Source organism: Hemicordylus capensis, chromosome 1 (genome assembly GCF_027244095.1).
Source record: "Hemicordylus capensis ecotype Gifberg chromosome 1, rHemCap1.1.pri, whole genome shotgun sequence".
In the NCBI taxonomy this organism is placed as follows: domain Eukaryota; kingdom Metazoa; phylum Chordata; class Lepidosauria; order Squamata; family Cordylidae; genus Hemicordylus; species Hemicordylus capensis.
In genome coordinates, this window is record NC_069657.1 from 362,535,630 (window position 1) to 362,552,356 (window position 16,727).

General features: G+C 39.6%; 1 protein-coding gene across 20 annotated transcripts in view; it reads right to left on the minus strand.

Moving 5' to 3' along the window:
- Nucleotides 1–4,309: 4,309 nt before the first annotated feature.
- The window catches only part of SYNE1 (spectrin repeat containing nuclear envelope protein 1), a 575,028-nt gene continuing 562,610 nt past the window's right edge, over nt 4,310–16,727 (minus strand). For 18 of the 20 annotated variants that reach the window (XM_053292895.1, XM_053292839.1, XM_053292877.1 and 15 more), the window contains 2 exons: nt 16,590–16,648; nt 4,310–5,398 (listed from right to left, as the gene is read on the minus strand). In XM_053292895.1, the coding sequence (XP_053148870.1) occupies nt 5,155–5,398; nt 16,590–16,648 (303 nt within the window). In that variant the 3' untranslated portion in view covers nt 4,310–5,154. The remainder of the gene's footprint in view (nt 5,399–16,589; nt 16,649–16,727) is intronic. The other 2 variants (XM_053292955.1, XM_053292945.1) reach the window with 1 other exon arrangement.

Below are 16,727 nucleotides of genomic sequence, written 5' to 3' on the forward strand. Positions count from 1 at the left end.
GTTATTATTATCATTATTTTATTATATGTACTCAGAAATTTGCTGGCAAAATTCTCATTCAGACCACATTATATTTGCTATAGTTCTTTACACTGTTTCCCATTATCTGCTCTATTCAGCATAAATGGTTTGTTCTTAGCTTTAAGATCTCCATGGCCTTTCGCTCCATCCCTTCCATATCCCAAAATATAACTGCTTATGAACTTTCCTTTGCCAAATCCACTACTCTCAGCTCTTCTGGTCTTTTAAACGACTCTTCCTCAGAGGCAAAGCTATAACAGAACAAGGGGGTATGGGGCAAATGTCCCTGGGCCAATAAGGATGGCAGAGTGGCTGCTGGCTGGAAACCAACCCATTCTTCACTCTCCTCTCCTGCTTCTCTGATTCATTGGCAAGCTGCCGGCTCTTTACTGGAATGTGGGAACTGTGTGATATTATTTGCATAGGCGTGAGAGAGGGCATTCCGACAATATTTTGTTTCTTCACCATATCTATACGGTAAAGTTCTTCTTCAGCAAAGATGGATGATGGGAGAGAAGGTGGCAAGGGGCCCATGAGTCCATCTTAACTTCTTGTTCCAGGGCTGACTTCAACGTTGGCTGCCCAATCTCCTTGATGCCTTATGCCTAGAAGTCCCTTGCTGAAAACCTACATGATGTCCTCTCTTCTTTCAGTCCGAAATGCAAACCCTGCCTCTTCATTGAAGACTTCTATATTGTATTTCCCCCCTTGCAGCTGCTTGTGTGAGAAGTTGAGATTGAGAAAATAAAATGGCAGAAGGGGAAAGAGCTAACCACCCTTCCCCTAATGCCATTGCTCACATCCAATATGAGGCCTCCCTTGGCCAAGTCTGGGAGATATGATAATGGATCTCCCAGGTTATATGTAGTTTGGCCCTAAGTATACAAATACGATAAATATTTATATACTGCTTTTCAACAAAAGTTCCAAAAGTGGCTTACATATAAATAAATAAAATGGCTCCCTGCAGTCTAAAAAAGAAACATAAGTTAGACACCAGCAACAGGCACTGTAACTGTATTTACTTGCATCCATCTTTCCCCCCCTTTGTCTCTTTCCCAGGCATGCCACAGACACGGTCAAAAATTTAGATGGTAAGCTCCTTGGGGCAAGAACTTGTCTTTTATTTATGTTGATCACTATATACACTGATGGTACAATAAATAACAGCACTGATTCTGTCTCTGTAGACATGTTTCTTCCTTTTATCCATTGTGTATTCCCCCCCCTTCATTCTTCTATTCCCACCTCTTTATAAAGCCCTCTAAATGTAAAACCCTTTTATGGAGGTCCCCCCACCCCGCTCAGCACATAATAAATCTATGGAATTCTCTGCTACAGGATGTGGATAGCCATCAGCTGGGGGGCCTTAAGTTAGGTTAGACAGCTTCATGGAGAACAAATCTATCAACGAGGTAGTTCACATGACCTTTGGGAGCTGTTTTCTTCCCTTCTCCATAGCCCTTCCCTTCCCCACAGACGATCTGGTGTCATCTCAGGCTGTGTGGCTTGTGTACCCAAACGACTGGCACTTTCGTGAGCTGCACAGTGTTCTGGAAGCTGCGGAAATGCTGCCTGGCCTCTAGAAATCCCACAATGCATCGCATGAGGAGCAATGTAAAAAGCCTGGGGGGTAGAACGACTTCGGGATACCCAGCAAGGCAGCTTTGGGATCAGCCCCTATCCTAGCGCTTCACTTGTGCACCCCTACCTAGGTAGGGCTGCTTGTGTGAACCACCTTAATGGCTACTAGTCTTGATGACTATAGGCTACTTCCAGGTTCAGAGACAGGATATTTCTGAAATTCCATTGCAGGGGAGCAATGACAGGAGTGGTGGCATGCCTTCATCTCCTGCTTGTGGTCTTCCTAAAGGTATCTGGTAGGCCACTGTGGGAAACAGGATGTTGGATTAGACAGGTCTTGGGCCTGGTCAAGCAAAGGATCATCTTATGGAGCACCTGTGGATCTTCATTAGTTTCTTATGCACTCAATCAGCTCCTTACTACTTATCGGATATCTTAGAAAGTGGAATTTATTTATTTTGGGCCCTAGCTTTCTTCTTAATTTTCTGTCCATGGAAGCATTCTCACTAGTTATACAGCTGCAGAGCTGTAAAAACCTTCATAGTGTAAGATGGAGGCATGCATGGTGAACTTAACCAGCCCCAAGCTAACAAGTATCTAGCAATAAGCCATATAGTTATAAAAGCCTCTGTGTTCTCAAGAAGTGAAAACCAGTGAGGAGCAGCTGGGAAAGATTTTTCCATTGCACACAAAACAGAAACAAATTGTTAACTTTTTCAGTTTTGGTGGCCAAACTTTAAAGTAGCTGCAAGGTCTACAGAGAAGGAAGAACTTCCGTTAAATGACGTATGCCATGCAAACAGAAGCTTTTTGTGGTGTTTGTAATTGAAAATTTACCCATAGTTAAACCAATGGAACACAGGAAGCTGCCTTATTCAGAGTCAGACCATTGGTCCATCTAGCTCAGTACTGTCTACACAGACTGGCAGCGGTTTCTCCAACATTACAGACAGGAGTCTCTTTCAGTCCTCCCTTGGAGATGCCAGGGAATCTTAAGATGCCCTTCCCAGAGTGGCTCCATCCACTAAGGGGGATATCTTACAGTGCTCACACAAGCAGTCGCCCATTCATATGCAACCAGGGTGGACCCTGCTTAGCAAAGAGGACAAGTCATGCTTGCTACCACAAGACCAGCAATAGTATGGTGCATACTATTTCTCTACGGCTGAAGGCAGAGAAGAATGATGGTGTTCTGCAGGTTTGTAAATTACAGAAATGTATCATAATATTTGGCTATACAAGTGAGTAGTGTTTGAACAGTTTTAACTTCGTATTGATCTACCTGTTTCTTTTCATGTCCCCCACAATTTTTGTGTAATGATTAAAGTGTCTCCTAAAACCACAAATTCCTGTTTCAGCTGATTAATGTCAATGGGACTGCTCCAGTACAAGCAGGTAGCAGACTGTGGTCACATGGGGGCCAAGGCCCAGGAACAGCAGAAGTTGAATGTAATAATGATCACAGAGTGAAAAAGAGAACAGAGAGTGATTGACAAAAAGAGACTGACTACACAGTCTGCTTTGTGCTTGATTTCCACTTGTGGAATATGATAGGTTCTTTCACCGTACTGGTCTTCGTTCTAGTATGAATCTTGGAGGTAATTTGGCTGACTGTAAAACCTCAGCTCTAAATCACATTCTGAGGGCATACCTTTACTATACATACTGGTTTTATACCACTTCAACTATCATGACTTTCCCAAAAGAATATTGATGACTGTAGTTTGGTGAGGTGCTGAGAATTCAGTTGAAGATTCCTTGCCTCCTGTGACAGACCAATGTCCAGAATTCCCTGGAAAGAGGGAATGCTGTTAAACCAGCCCTTACTGTAGTGTAGATAGATCCCAAGGCTGCTGCCTCCTAAACCTACTGCTCTCCCCTAATAATCATGCAGAAGGAAACTAGCTCAGATAATGTGAATCACTGCAAAACAGCCATCTGTTTCTTCCTGTTAAACAAGGTTTCTCCCTACTGCACACTGCCATGCACCCCTCCCTCTTCTTCAAAAACTATTCAGAAATTAGCAGCAGAGATTTATATCTTACATTTGGGCAAAGTGCATTTTCAGAAAATAAAAGCAGAATTAGCTTTAGGATAAGACTGCAATTTCTCAGTCTTGAAAACAATTTGTTCAAGCATGACTCCAAATATGCAAAGAACTTGCATTGCTGAGATGAAATGTTGGTGTAATGTGTTTATGCTGAATAAAGAAGATAATTGAAAAGTCAGGCTACATTTGTTGTGATTTTCTTCTCTATGCTGCACATTTTCAACCACAATCACATCTTATACTACTGGTTAGATAGAATAATCTAATTTCATTCAGTGTCCGTGTGTGTGTACACACACACACACAGAGCTTGCTGCAATGGTGAATGATGTAATTTGTCAATAACTGAATGCAATAGTGGGGTGTGTGTGTATGCAACCTATATAACATCATTCAGTGAGCACTGGTAGATAACAGCTGAACATAATTTTTTGAAGCTCAAGACAATTTGGTCCCAATTAAGATATGTTTTTGTGAAGTGGTTTGCATGTGCATGCCCCTAATTTTAAAGGTCTCCCTCTGAATACATAGTTGTCACTACAGCCGTGAGTTTCCTCATGCAGATTTGTCCTTACCAATTATGACATTTCTTTTCCTATAGACCAGAATATCCTGCAACCAAAACATAGCTTCTCCCACATATTTCTTGATGGATCATTTATGCCGTGGTCTTTATTGTTATTGTTAGAACTGTTACACATGTGAATGTGTGCGTATGTGAGAGAGAGCTGGCATTTCCATTCTGCTGATATATTGCTCCAAAATAATTTTTAAAAAGCATATATACAAAGTATTTCAAGTTTTTAAAACAATAAATCAATACAACAAAACTAATTTTAGCAAACTGTACATACATATCCCCTTCCCCCCCACTTTTTAACACTTAACGTTCATGATTTGTTTGTAAAGTCTTCCAGGATCTCATTTATTACATCCATTACTTTCTTTCTTTAATTATAAAAAGTGCCATTCAGATTTACAGCTTGTGCATTCAAAGCAAAGTTTAGAATATCATGCCCCACCCAAAACCCCACAAAAGGGGGCGGGGCAATACACTGTCTTACAAGCTCTTTAAAAGTTTGATACAATAGTCTAAAATATCTTTAGCACAGTTTGGCGTGTGTACACACAAACACACACACAAACTGTAAAATAATACCAATACGGTAGATAATGAAAGACTGGGTAACAGTTCATTATGAGCAGCACACAGGAAAGGTCCTCCTTCAGTCTGAAGTCTTTGGCTATGCAGAGAACAGTGTCCAGAACCAAATTATGAAAGCAGCTGGAAAATTCAGAATGTTGGCCCATCACTTATTTCATACCATTTTTAGTGCCAGAGATGTGAATTTTAAATGATATTCCTCACATGGCACACTTTAGTATGGATAAACATTTAACCATGTAGACTTACTTCTGCAGGCACAGAGGTCAATGGGGAGCTACTGCACTTAGCTGGACCGGCATTGCCTCACTTCCCTGTCATGTTTAAAGCTGCTTCATAAAGGTGGTGGGCCATTAGTATATCTTAGCATGGGATGAAAAGAGCGTGCAAAGTTATTGGACAGGGCACAGCTGTAGTCTTCCTCTGTCATTGGCACAAGGCAGGCAAGACCAATCAAGAGCAGTAAGAGGAGCTGAAGTGGGAGAGCAGCTCTGAGTACTCTGAGGAAGAAGCATTGCTGCCTCCATTGGGTGGGATGGTCCTCAGAATGGGAGGAATCTGAGCCACCTCTTGTGGACCTGCAGGGAGAATTCAATACAGAAATAAACTAATGCACTGTTATAAAAAACAAACAAACATCTGGGTCAATAAGCTGCCTGGAATACCGATGTACATATAAAATATGTACATGTACACCCATGATTTAACAATTCCAAATGCATTTGATGTTAAAGAGAACATTTTCTAGATACTATCAGAAGTTTGCTTTGAAATGATGGGATTAGAAATAGGATGTTTATTGTTAAACAATGTGCTACCCTGACAACTCTAATGAAGTACAATAATCATGTCCCATGCTTATTCAAAATACATTTTAGGATATCAGTATCGAAGGCTGAAATCCTAAGTACACAACAGGATTGCTTTCAAATAAATGGCTGATATGATGCGCAGGCTAAAGGAACTGGAACACTCTGTATCGGGACTGTATTGGAGTCGGAATGCAGCCCTGACATTTTTTAAAAACCGGTGGCTGCACAAGCAGTGTTACTGTATTTATTCCCATCATGAATTGGAATAAATGTGCTAATGTTGCTTGCATACCCACCAGTTTCTAAAAGCATTGGGTATGCCTTCTGACATAACTGCAGCCCCAATACAGAATGTTCCAGCTCCGTTAGCCTGTGCATCATGTCAGTGAATATTTTTAGGATCAAGATAGAAGTATAACCCTAGTTCTATACATCAGCAGTGTTAGTTTAGGGAAGCACCCCAAGTATTTTGTCTCAAGCAGTGATCATGATAAAAGCTACTATTCAATTATCAGGATGTTAGCACCCATATAGAATAGTACAGTGTATCTTCACTTTGCACTGAATCAGCAATTAAAGCCCATTGTTGAACTTCAAATGGATCTCTGTAGTATAATTTAAACCCTGAAAAAATAATTCAGCCAAAAAGTAACAAAAGAAACTTCAGAGCTGCTTGTCCTGACAAGGATTTTTGGTTTCACATCCAGGAAATAATATCCACCCTTATACCTTATGATTCAGCATAGTAACTGCATCTCCAATTGTTAGTCTTGAATTGTTGAGGGAGGGGTGATATGTCATTATGTTGTTACTGGGTGATTTATGAGCATCTGTCTTCCCATCCCTCAAAAACCTCAAGAAAACCAGGAAGTTCTGCTTGCTACTTTTAGTTGACTAATGGAAACTTTAATGTTCAAAGCTAATAAATGATTAACTGTTTGAGATTATAGGCTGGCAAGAGGTCCAAGATCAAAAACAAAAGGTTGCAGATTATTTACGGGCACATCACTGGAGCTAGTATGCTGCTTAGTCTGTTATTAAATAAGGCCTTATATCATGAATGCATTGAAACGATATGGCACATTTAACAGCATCAGAGCATTCTGTATTAAAGTTAAATTAGACCCAGCCTTCCAGAGTCTGACAATGCCAATGTGGGTAGTTAATGGGCTGAGATGGGGACAAAGGGAACAGGCAGTGCCGCTTAACTGCCATCTCAAGAGTCCACATAGACTTTTTCATTGACACAACTATTTTCCTCACCTGACTCTTGCTCACTCCTGAGCAGACACTCATTCTGCATACAATTATATGCATAATGTCTGGGTAGATGTCTGGAATTGTGCCTGATGCTGCCTCCCACCCCACTCACTGTGCCTGACAACTAGGTGTTGGAGGTGATACCTACGCCCCACTATCCATAGGCTCGAGGTACTCAATCCATATCCTTGGGAACTTGGCCAGTAGGTATATACCCGATCCTGCTAATGTCAGTGATAGCTGATGAGGGTGGTGCTGAGGGGGCGGCGGCGGTGAGAGGTACCTTTTAAAAAGTGTTTAAAACCATGCTGACCATGCAGATGGCCACTGTGCATGTGCAGAGGCCAGGTGAGTGTTGGAGCTGTGGCAGCCTGTCAGTAATAACTTTTTAAAGGTACCTCTCACTGCCCCCCGCCCTGCCCCCCCATTATGCTCTGCACAGGACTCTCTTCAACAGTCAGTACAACTTATGCACTGTAGTCTACTTGTTACCCAGAATAATGAGAATAGCACAAGTGTGCAATACTCGAGAAATTCAAGAACCACTTTGCATGCCCCTGTTCTTCAGCCCCCAAAATATACACGAAGGCCTTGAGAAATATTTCTGGGGGAAACCAGGAACCAAATGCATCCAACAACCATTTTTCACTCTCCCTTTCTGTGACTATCACCCTGCTGGCATACCCTAATACATTGCTGAGGCCCTATATTTGCTCAAAAATACAGCGCTGAGAAACCAGGGTTCAAATCCCTCCTCAGTCAGGAGGCACAACTGGGTGACTTTCAGCAAGTCATGCTCTCTCAGGCTTCGTTGGGTCGTCGGCATGCTCTGAGCTTCTTGGAGGAAGTGCAAGGTACAAACTATCTCTTGTTCTTATAACCAGTGGCACCTGCGGCAAAATATTGCAGGGCACCCTGGGCTCATAACAGGAGTTCAAACAGCCTGGAACAGGAGCCCTGTAGTGCTGCTGTTCAGGCTCGTGGCAGGCAGGGAGTGGAGTTAAAGGAGGAGGAAGGGGGGGGGGAAGAAACACCTTCTTTCTGTCCTACTTCCTTGAGGCCTGCCCCTACTGTATTTATTTATTTATTTATTTAATTAAAATATTTATTTAAAATATTTGCACCCCATCCCTCCACTACACTACTGCTTGGGGCGGCTCACAACAAGAAAACAGATACAATATACAATAGAAGTAATACAATTAACCAAATGAAGTAAACAAGTTAAAAGTCAGGTTAAAAACCACAATCAGTATTACGTTTCAAATTAAAAGTTATTTTAAAAGCTATAAATTGAGAATTATAAAAAAATAAAAAACCTACCAGATATAACCAAAGATGGAGCATTAAAAGCCTCTTTAAAAAGATATGTTTTAAAAAGATGTTTATTTTTTAAACACATCTTTAAAATGATGTGTTTAAAAAATAATGGTGGGAGCATGGTGAAGCTCTTCGGGGAAAGCGTTTCAAAGCCAAGGGGCCACAACCAAAAAGACCCTGTCTCTAGTCCCCGCCAACCGGATCTCTGTTAATGGTGGGGCCATGAGCAGGGCCTGAGATGATGAACAGAGGGCCTTGGCAGGTTCATATGGGCATATACAGTCCAACAGGTACCACGTGCTGATTTAGGTGCAGGGGTGGCTGCCAGTCCTGAATCTGAACATTTTATTGCTATGGTATGTGGTGTGTGTGTGTGTGTGTGTAAGGGGGAGTAGTTCTGAAGAGTGGAAAACGTGTGTCATTTTCCCTTCCTTCTTTCTGGAACATAGCTCTGTAGTGAAGGAACGGGACGTTTTTATATTTTATTTAAAAACTTCATCCTCCAGTCGTAACCCTTCTGATTATTTGCTGTGTGCATGCACACATGATAATATAAATTATCATAATTATTTATTCTCTTTTCCTTTCCTTTCCTTTTTCTTTGTTCTCAGAAATTCTGTATGGGGGTTGAGAGTGAGAATCTCAAGGGCCTTTATGCTGACTGTATAACTTTACTGAAATTTTAACAATATATTAATGTATAAAACCCTTTCTGGTTCTTTTAGACACATTCCCCTGTAAAAGTAAAAGAGGGAAATGAGGGAAGGGAGGCAGGTGAAGTAGAGGGGGGTACCTTCCCCAAATTGCCACTTATGGGAAGTGCCTCACCGTGCCTCATGGATGGACTGCCGCTGGTGACAACAGCATGTCCACCTCACTCCCCCATACAAAAGACAGCAGCAAAGGCAAAAGTTCCACTCTCCAGACAATGGGCCAATTCAGATTGTACCATCCAATAGTCCCACCCTCCTTCCTGGTGCACCATCTCACAGCCACATAATTGTGTAGGGAGGTGGACAGTTTGAACTACCCCACACATGCTATACTGATATACTGCATTAAAGTAGTATTTAAATAATGTATGGGGGTGGTACAAACTGTCCCATGTGACTATGCAAAGAGCTACCATATGCTGGAAGGGGGAGCAGAATGTGCATACTCACACCTTTAATTGTGTGATGAGTGGGGCTGAACTGAGCCAGTAAGAGGTGTTATAGTATCTCTATGTCCTCATCACTTCATAAGGTCCTGGGAGTTCATACTTGTAGAACCTCACAATTTTTTTTTGTGGGGGGGGGGTAAAAAACATTTATATTTCAGTTTACAGAATCATCTACAGCTGTAGAACCTTTTTTGTTTGTCCCTGTTTCACTTCACTCAATCACCTGGATTTGCTACCAGTATATATGACCATACAAAAAGTATAGGAACAGTGCTGGAAACTCTATTGACAGACTTTGTAGCCAGGTTTTTAGCATTTTCTTGGTTTCCATAAGTTATGTCTGTCTAGGACTTTGGAGGGGAAAGCTGCTGCACTGTAAATGCCTGAAGAACCTCAGCTGACCTAGCTCCACCTCCTTCCTAGCAATTTTTCATTATAGCTGTCATGTGTTATTCTTATTGAGTCTGCTTTTGCTTTTTGTTGGCTGCTATCTTTCTGGCCCTGTTACTTCCAAGAATTTGGTTGACATCCAGACTAACAAAGTGCAGGTGCCAGTGTTATTACTGGGTTCCCAATTAAAGCAGCACTTATGCTCACATGGGGGGAGTTCCTGTGCTATGTGAAAATATGTCCCTGTGGGCTATATGACCCTTAGGAACATATTTTCAGGTGACTTTGACTTTGAAATGGGAGGTTGTTGAAATTCATACTCCCCTTTGCTATTGCTGGTGCAGCATTAGCCAAAATAATCAGTATCATTGGCACTCCTCACCTAGCTTGGATGTTGGCTCTTGTATTTAGCTAAGTTGATTTCTGTTCCTGGTTCATCTATATTCTTTTCTTGTGCTTTATTAAACATTCATTTGGCAGCTAATAAGGGCACTGTTCTTCACAATTTATTTACATATTTTGTTTTGCATGATCTGACACCTGTTTCCACCATCTGACTTAGCTGCCTCAGTGACTCTTGTTTATACTTATTCTTTGTCCTTCCATTCATCTCTCTTGGTTGGATATGCATGGAATTGTCTTTCTCTCTTGTTTTGAAGACAAACACCATTTGTCTATTTTATCCTGCTGCTATTCTTCTTGCTGTGATCTATAGTCCTGCAGGACTACAGTTCTACTTTGTTTTATATTTTGTCTCATTTTGAGATTTTGCTTCTGATTTTATTTGCTGAATTTTTCTTTTCTAGCTCTTATATTAAGACAGAAATCCTACTCTTATTTATTTATTTATTTATTTAACGTAAGTCTCACTGAATTCAGTGAGTAAACATTCATTTACTCTGAATTCAGAGTAAACATGCCTAAGATTTCAATATCCATATTGAGCGTTCATTCATTTTTTCATATACTTTTTGATTTCCTTTGAATTCTTTTTTTCTTGTTGTGACTTCTACCTATTTTGCTTGTCATGTTCTGGATTTAGTGAAAATGTCTACTTATTCACCACTTGATTCCACTGATTTCCCAATGTAATTCCCTAAGCTTGATCTCTTCTCTTTTACTCTTTTATTAAACTCCTGCTTGCAGTGTGGCACCAGAAAAAAATTGGAAAGGGGGGGGGGTACCGAAGGAGCAAAGTGCATTTCTGGGTGGGCAAGATGTGTCCCACATGATAGATTTTTGAAACAGATACAATACTATCTTTCACATTTTCACTCTCATCCTGATCATATTTTATCTGAAATAAATCATGTTGAATTCATAAATGGGGGGCAAAGTACTTGTCTGGGGGGCACTTGCCCACCCATTCCCCTTCCTCTTGAGCTGCCCCTGTCTGCTTGTTTCTCTAGCCTAAGAAGAATGAGCCCCTGCCCGCTCATGTCTCCAGTACTTAAAAATAAAATTTGGTTGGGGCTAGTATTATCCTGATTCTCTTTATTCTTTTTTCCTGAATTGCTTGAATGTGTTGTATCTTGGATTGTTTTAATCACCCAGCTCCCTTTTTGATTCTTATCAGGCTGATTTCCATCCTTGTTATTAAACAAAAACTACTTTGCTTTCTTTAACTAATTTTCATTCTCTGCCCAAATAGCTCTGTTCTGTTCTTTTTCTTCTTCTTGCTTCATTTTCAGCTTTTGATACTGTTTAGTGTGATCTTTCTACTTTTTATGATCTTGCTTTTTGCAGTTCTGTTTTGTCTTGGTTTTATCTTTTAAACTGCACTTTTTATGTTTCTTTCATTGTCTTTATTATTCTTTTCCTTCCAACATACCGGGGTTCCTCAGTAGTCTTCTGTGAGATGTTTTCATGATTCATTGTTCCATATTTAAAGAACTCATTGCTAAATGCTATTTGGTTAAATTAATTCCTTTCTCATGTTTGAAAAAGTCTCAAGATTCATTGGTTTTGAGCTAACCTATAACTAATATGGTTTTCCTCTTGTCATTTTCTTTCTTTTTTATTATATTCTATTTTGCTTTTGTTGCCTATATTAGATTGTAACCCTATTTGGGCAGGATATGAATTTTTATATAATAATATACCATTATTATTATTATTATTATTATTATTATTATTATTAAATAATAATAATGTAGTAATAATACACATCTCTGTTAATATGGTAGATATGTGTAGTCCTTGGAAAACTGCCTGATGCTGCTAACTAACAGTAATCATACTAACAAAGTTGCAAGTGACCTGAATGTCATATAGTTCAAATCTCAAACCCCCAAACAAGTTTATAGTTAATTTAGCATAACACATACTTTAGTGTAAAAAGCAAAAACAACAACAAAATGCACACACCATCCTGCTCCTACTCCAGAAATATTTATGTAGAAAAACCACTTCATGGTAGTGGGTTATTTCAACCAAGTCCATTACAGCTACAGTGTGAAACATTTACATCCTATCTACAGGACATGGAATTGTATGCATAACACATTGTAATTAGTAGGAAAGTGGTCTAGGACTAGCAGGAATAGAATACAGCAGTGCATGTTGGGTTGTTAATGATGTAGGAGAAGCATCCAAATTATGTTAATAGATTTCCTGTTTTTAGGGGCCCAGTTTCAAAAGCCTTATTTTTAATGTATCGATTGTGTTATATTTTTGTATGTTCTTAAGAAAATTTACACTTTAATGGGTACATTAATAATTACGAAACTCTAGTTACTGAGATCTAAGGGATGGTGGGGGTGGGTCTCCTTAGATCAAATAGGGCTATTAGAGATAAGTGGCATGAGGAATCTTGACTAAGCAACAAATTATTTCTTGCTAGGATCTGATCAGGAACAGCTCCGATTAGATTTCAACTGAGGATATGTATTGCAGCAGAGTTGTCTTGTTTATGAGAATCCTAATCTTTGTATGAAATCTTGAAATTATAATGCTGCCCAAATAGGGAATAGCAAGGATAACAGTATAATTGGCTTGCCCCTCTTTTAAAATTTCTTTCTTTTAAAATCTTTCAAATATGATAGCTCTGTTAATTTTGCCTTTCACTAATATCGGTTTGGTAGCGGTCAGTGTTCCCTCGAAGGCGTGCATGTGCTCACAAGTTTCAGGATGTCCACTCAGTTAATTTTCGATCCCGCTCAGGATGAATGCACCTGCACACTCAATGCCTTGATACTGCTGCCCAGAAAAAACTCATTCCGCACATAGAGGAAAAAAATTAGGGAGAACACTGGTAGCTGTCCCACCTAAGGTACATTAATACACATTTTGTCTATGGAACTAAGAGGCATGCCAAACTCAGAGCTAGCCATTGTACACAGAAAATTATTTCTGATTCAAACTCCTTGCTCGCATCACACCCCCCACCACTACATGTCTATTTTGTGGAAGCAAACATGATCTTTTAGTCCTGGGCTATCCTTAGAAATGAAAAATGGGATAAAAGAACATGGTACTTGACGAATGGGTTCTGAGACTACAGATTGAATCACTGGCGCCATGGCCTAAACAGAGCTCTTTAGAGTGAGCCTATAGTGTAAACACATCTGAGAAAAGGACACAATTACTTTAATCTCTTAACATTGTTAATCACTTAAAATATCTATATAGCTCAGTCTGTGGCTGAAGTCCAGTGATGATTTTGATCCTGCCCAAACCCTACAGCCCGAGGTGGGTAACAATACAGTAAAGCATAAAGCAACTTCTACTTGCTGCTTAGCCAAAGGTACTAGGAAAGAAAGCTGTATGTGGCTTGTCAGTACCCACAGTTTGGTTTGGGAGTTTCTTGCCAAAGGTGCAGTTTCTTTTGGATGCATACTTTTATATTTATTATTATTATTTATTTAAGATATTTATACCCCGCCCCTCCAGTGCACTACTACAATAAGATAGACACAGATACAATAAAAGTAATAAAATCAACTAAATATTTTTAAAAAGAGAGAGACAGAGAGAGATTAAAAACCACAATTATTAGGTTCAAATTAAAACTGAAAATTATAAAAAGCTAAAGAAGCTAAAGGACCTACCAGATATAACAAAACAATAATGGAGCATTAAAAAGCCTCCTTAAAAAGGTGTGTTTTGAGATGTTTTTACTTTTACCTCAAGTTCATGTAAAACCACCATCCATTTAACTTGCAATGGTAACATTATATGGGTTAAATAGATTCGTTCCCTTTTATATGCTGAGTCTACCAAGGATTGCTGATCCAATGCAAGATCAAACACAAGGTACTCAGATCAGAGGCATGTCAGAAAATTAAAGAACACAGTGACAGCTTGTACTCCTTTATCAGTTATAACCGCATTACACATCAACTACAACTGTCTAGCTTGTGCGCTTGATTAACTTCCCTATTCAGTAGAAACTCATTTGTAGTCCATGCTTGTCTGAATGACAAATTGATTATTGTGTGGTACTGTTAAGAGATGTGTTAATAAACGGTGCTGGAGAAAGCAGATCTGAGAGGTGCCGCATAGATGCCACAGTTAGAATGTGGGCAGGACCTAAAGCTGCAGAGTGCTGATTCTTGCAATACAAATACCTTCTAAGAGGGTGTGCGCATTTGCAGACAGAGAGGGGAGAAGAGAACTGGTGGACACAGCAAACCCCAATAGTACCATCTTCCAAAGTGCAAGTTTCCCCATCTTCCAAAATTCAAATGCATTCCTCAGAAACTTCAGCAATTGCTTGTGCTTTGTTGTTATTGGCCAGGGAGTATCTTTTCCTCTTTCTAGCTTGATATGAAAAAGAATACCCTACCTCTCATTGATTTTTCCTTAGTTTGCTTTTGATACAAACTGGCAACTGAGAAATCTTGTTTAGGATCAAGGAAAACCTCACCTCCAAATTTCCAAAATGGGAGATGCATAAGTGTGCTCTATTTGCACGTGTCATGTGATTGATGTAATTGCACAATGGATTTTCTGAGATCTTTCAGGATTTGTGTTCACATTTTTGTGTGTGAAGGAAACAGGAAGAAGGGTTATTGAAAAGTGGAGGTGAGGGTAGGGAAAGAGGGGCAGCCTAAGAGTACTGACACACACTTGTGTGTTCTTCAGTCAAAGTATTTCCCCCCCCACCCGATTCTTTTATAACTAAAATGTGTTTTTTAATATAACTGAAATCATGGTGAATTTTGCATTAAATGTCATATTTTGTGCCCCATGGTGCCATTTCAGGCAAGCAGTTTTCTAGAGCACTTTCCTCTGCTAAACTTTCTAACAATCTGATTTTGACATTGCCAGTTGACTGAACATTTTTGAGGAGCACAAAATACATTTTCTACCCCAGTCCCTTGTTGCCTGCCAGCAAAGTGGTAAGGTACTAAAGGCACAAGCTGTGGCATTAAAGTGAACAGATGACTAGCATTTCTTCTTCCCCCACCCAAGCATTTCACAATGGCATTTTACTGGGAAAATTCTGGTTTGTGAAGGAATGGCTATCAAATGCTGTGCACTTGATTTATGGCATGCTTGTCTGAATGTTTCATTTATTGTATAAAATGTATTTCTGTCAGGCCTTCCATCTTTAAACCTTTGCTGTCAGACTCAAAGGGATCCAAATAAAACAAAACACAATCCAGAAAATGTTAGGCATGCTTAAGTCACACTGAAAGGAACTAGATTTTAGCATTTAACTGAACATTCTGGCTCCACTGATTCCAAAGAAACCTAGGTCTTTCTAAGTTTTATTGGATTGCACTGATACTAGTAAGTTTTTATCACAAAGGTGGCAAAGAATGGTTCTACAATTGGTGAGATATGCACTTTCTGAGTATGTTTCTTGTTCTCTGTATGCTTTCCAATTCCTGTTATAAAAATCAGCAGATGTTGACACTGGCAGAGGACCTATAATTTAAATGTGTATGCTTCTGGGGCTATTTATTCTATCTAGGGCCAGACAAGGAACAAAAGGGTCAGGAGGTAGAATGAGCTGTTGATTGGTAAAAGTATGAAAGGACACATATACACATATAAACACACAAATCACACACACACAAATCACACTGAAAACAACAGAATGCAGAAGCACTGTTAGCCACAGGGAGGATTGGTTGCTGGACACAAAGTGAAAGCTGAAAGCTACTGCTGTTAAGTTTGCTCCCTAATGGTTGCACAAAGGTGGGTTGTACTGGTCTCAGAATGACCTGTGTATGCAAGCGCCTTGCTAATAGTTAAGGCCATGTTAGCATGTTGAATTCGCAAGGAAGTTGTCTCAGAGTGAAGGAAGGGTGTATTGCTGCCAAGTCTTCAGCTTCAATGTTCCAGGTTTTGGATTGTGCTTGAAGTAATGAAATTTAAAAACCCACAAACTGAACAAAACATTACAGATGTAAAATCTTTTTTTAAAAAGAAAAGACAAAGGAGGATGTTAGTGTATTTTATCCAGATTTGTGGGTTTTGTGAATTATGATATACTGTATTGGTCTAATACCTGCCATAATTTAACATCTAGAAACAAAGAGGATGATAAAAGTCTTTGCCATGGACTTAAGAATGGATCAGCCAGTAAGTAGTAACATGAATACAATAGAAACGTCCATGTGATCCTAAGAATTTACATAATTTAAATGTAATTTAAGCCAATTGAAAACAAAAGCTATACTGTATATCAAAGTGTTTTCAAGTATTTCTGTTTCTGAGAATAGTTTGGTTTGGTCTAGTTTGGTACTTGTGGAAAGCCTATTGGTTGCTTAATGCCCATTTCTTTAGCGGATTAAAATTGGACACATCATGGTTAATTTCCATCATCCTCTTGGAGTTCTAGAACAGAGTGCAGAAACCAGGAGAATAAGGTACCTGCTATGTGGACTGCTGACAGAGGGTCCAGGCTGTGAGACACTACATTTGCCTCGTGGCTGTTTGCAATGAACAGGGGTAAAGAAAGAAGAATGTTCAGTCCAGGCAAATAAAGACAAGCTACTGATGAAAACAAAT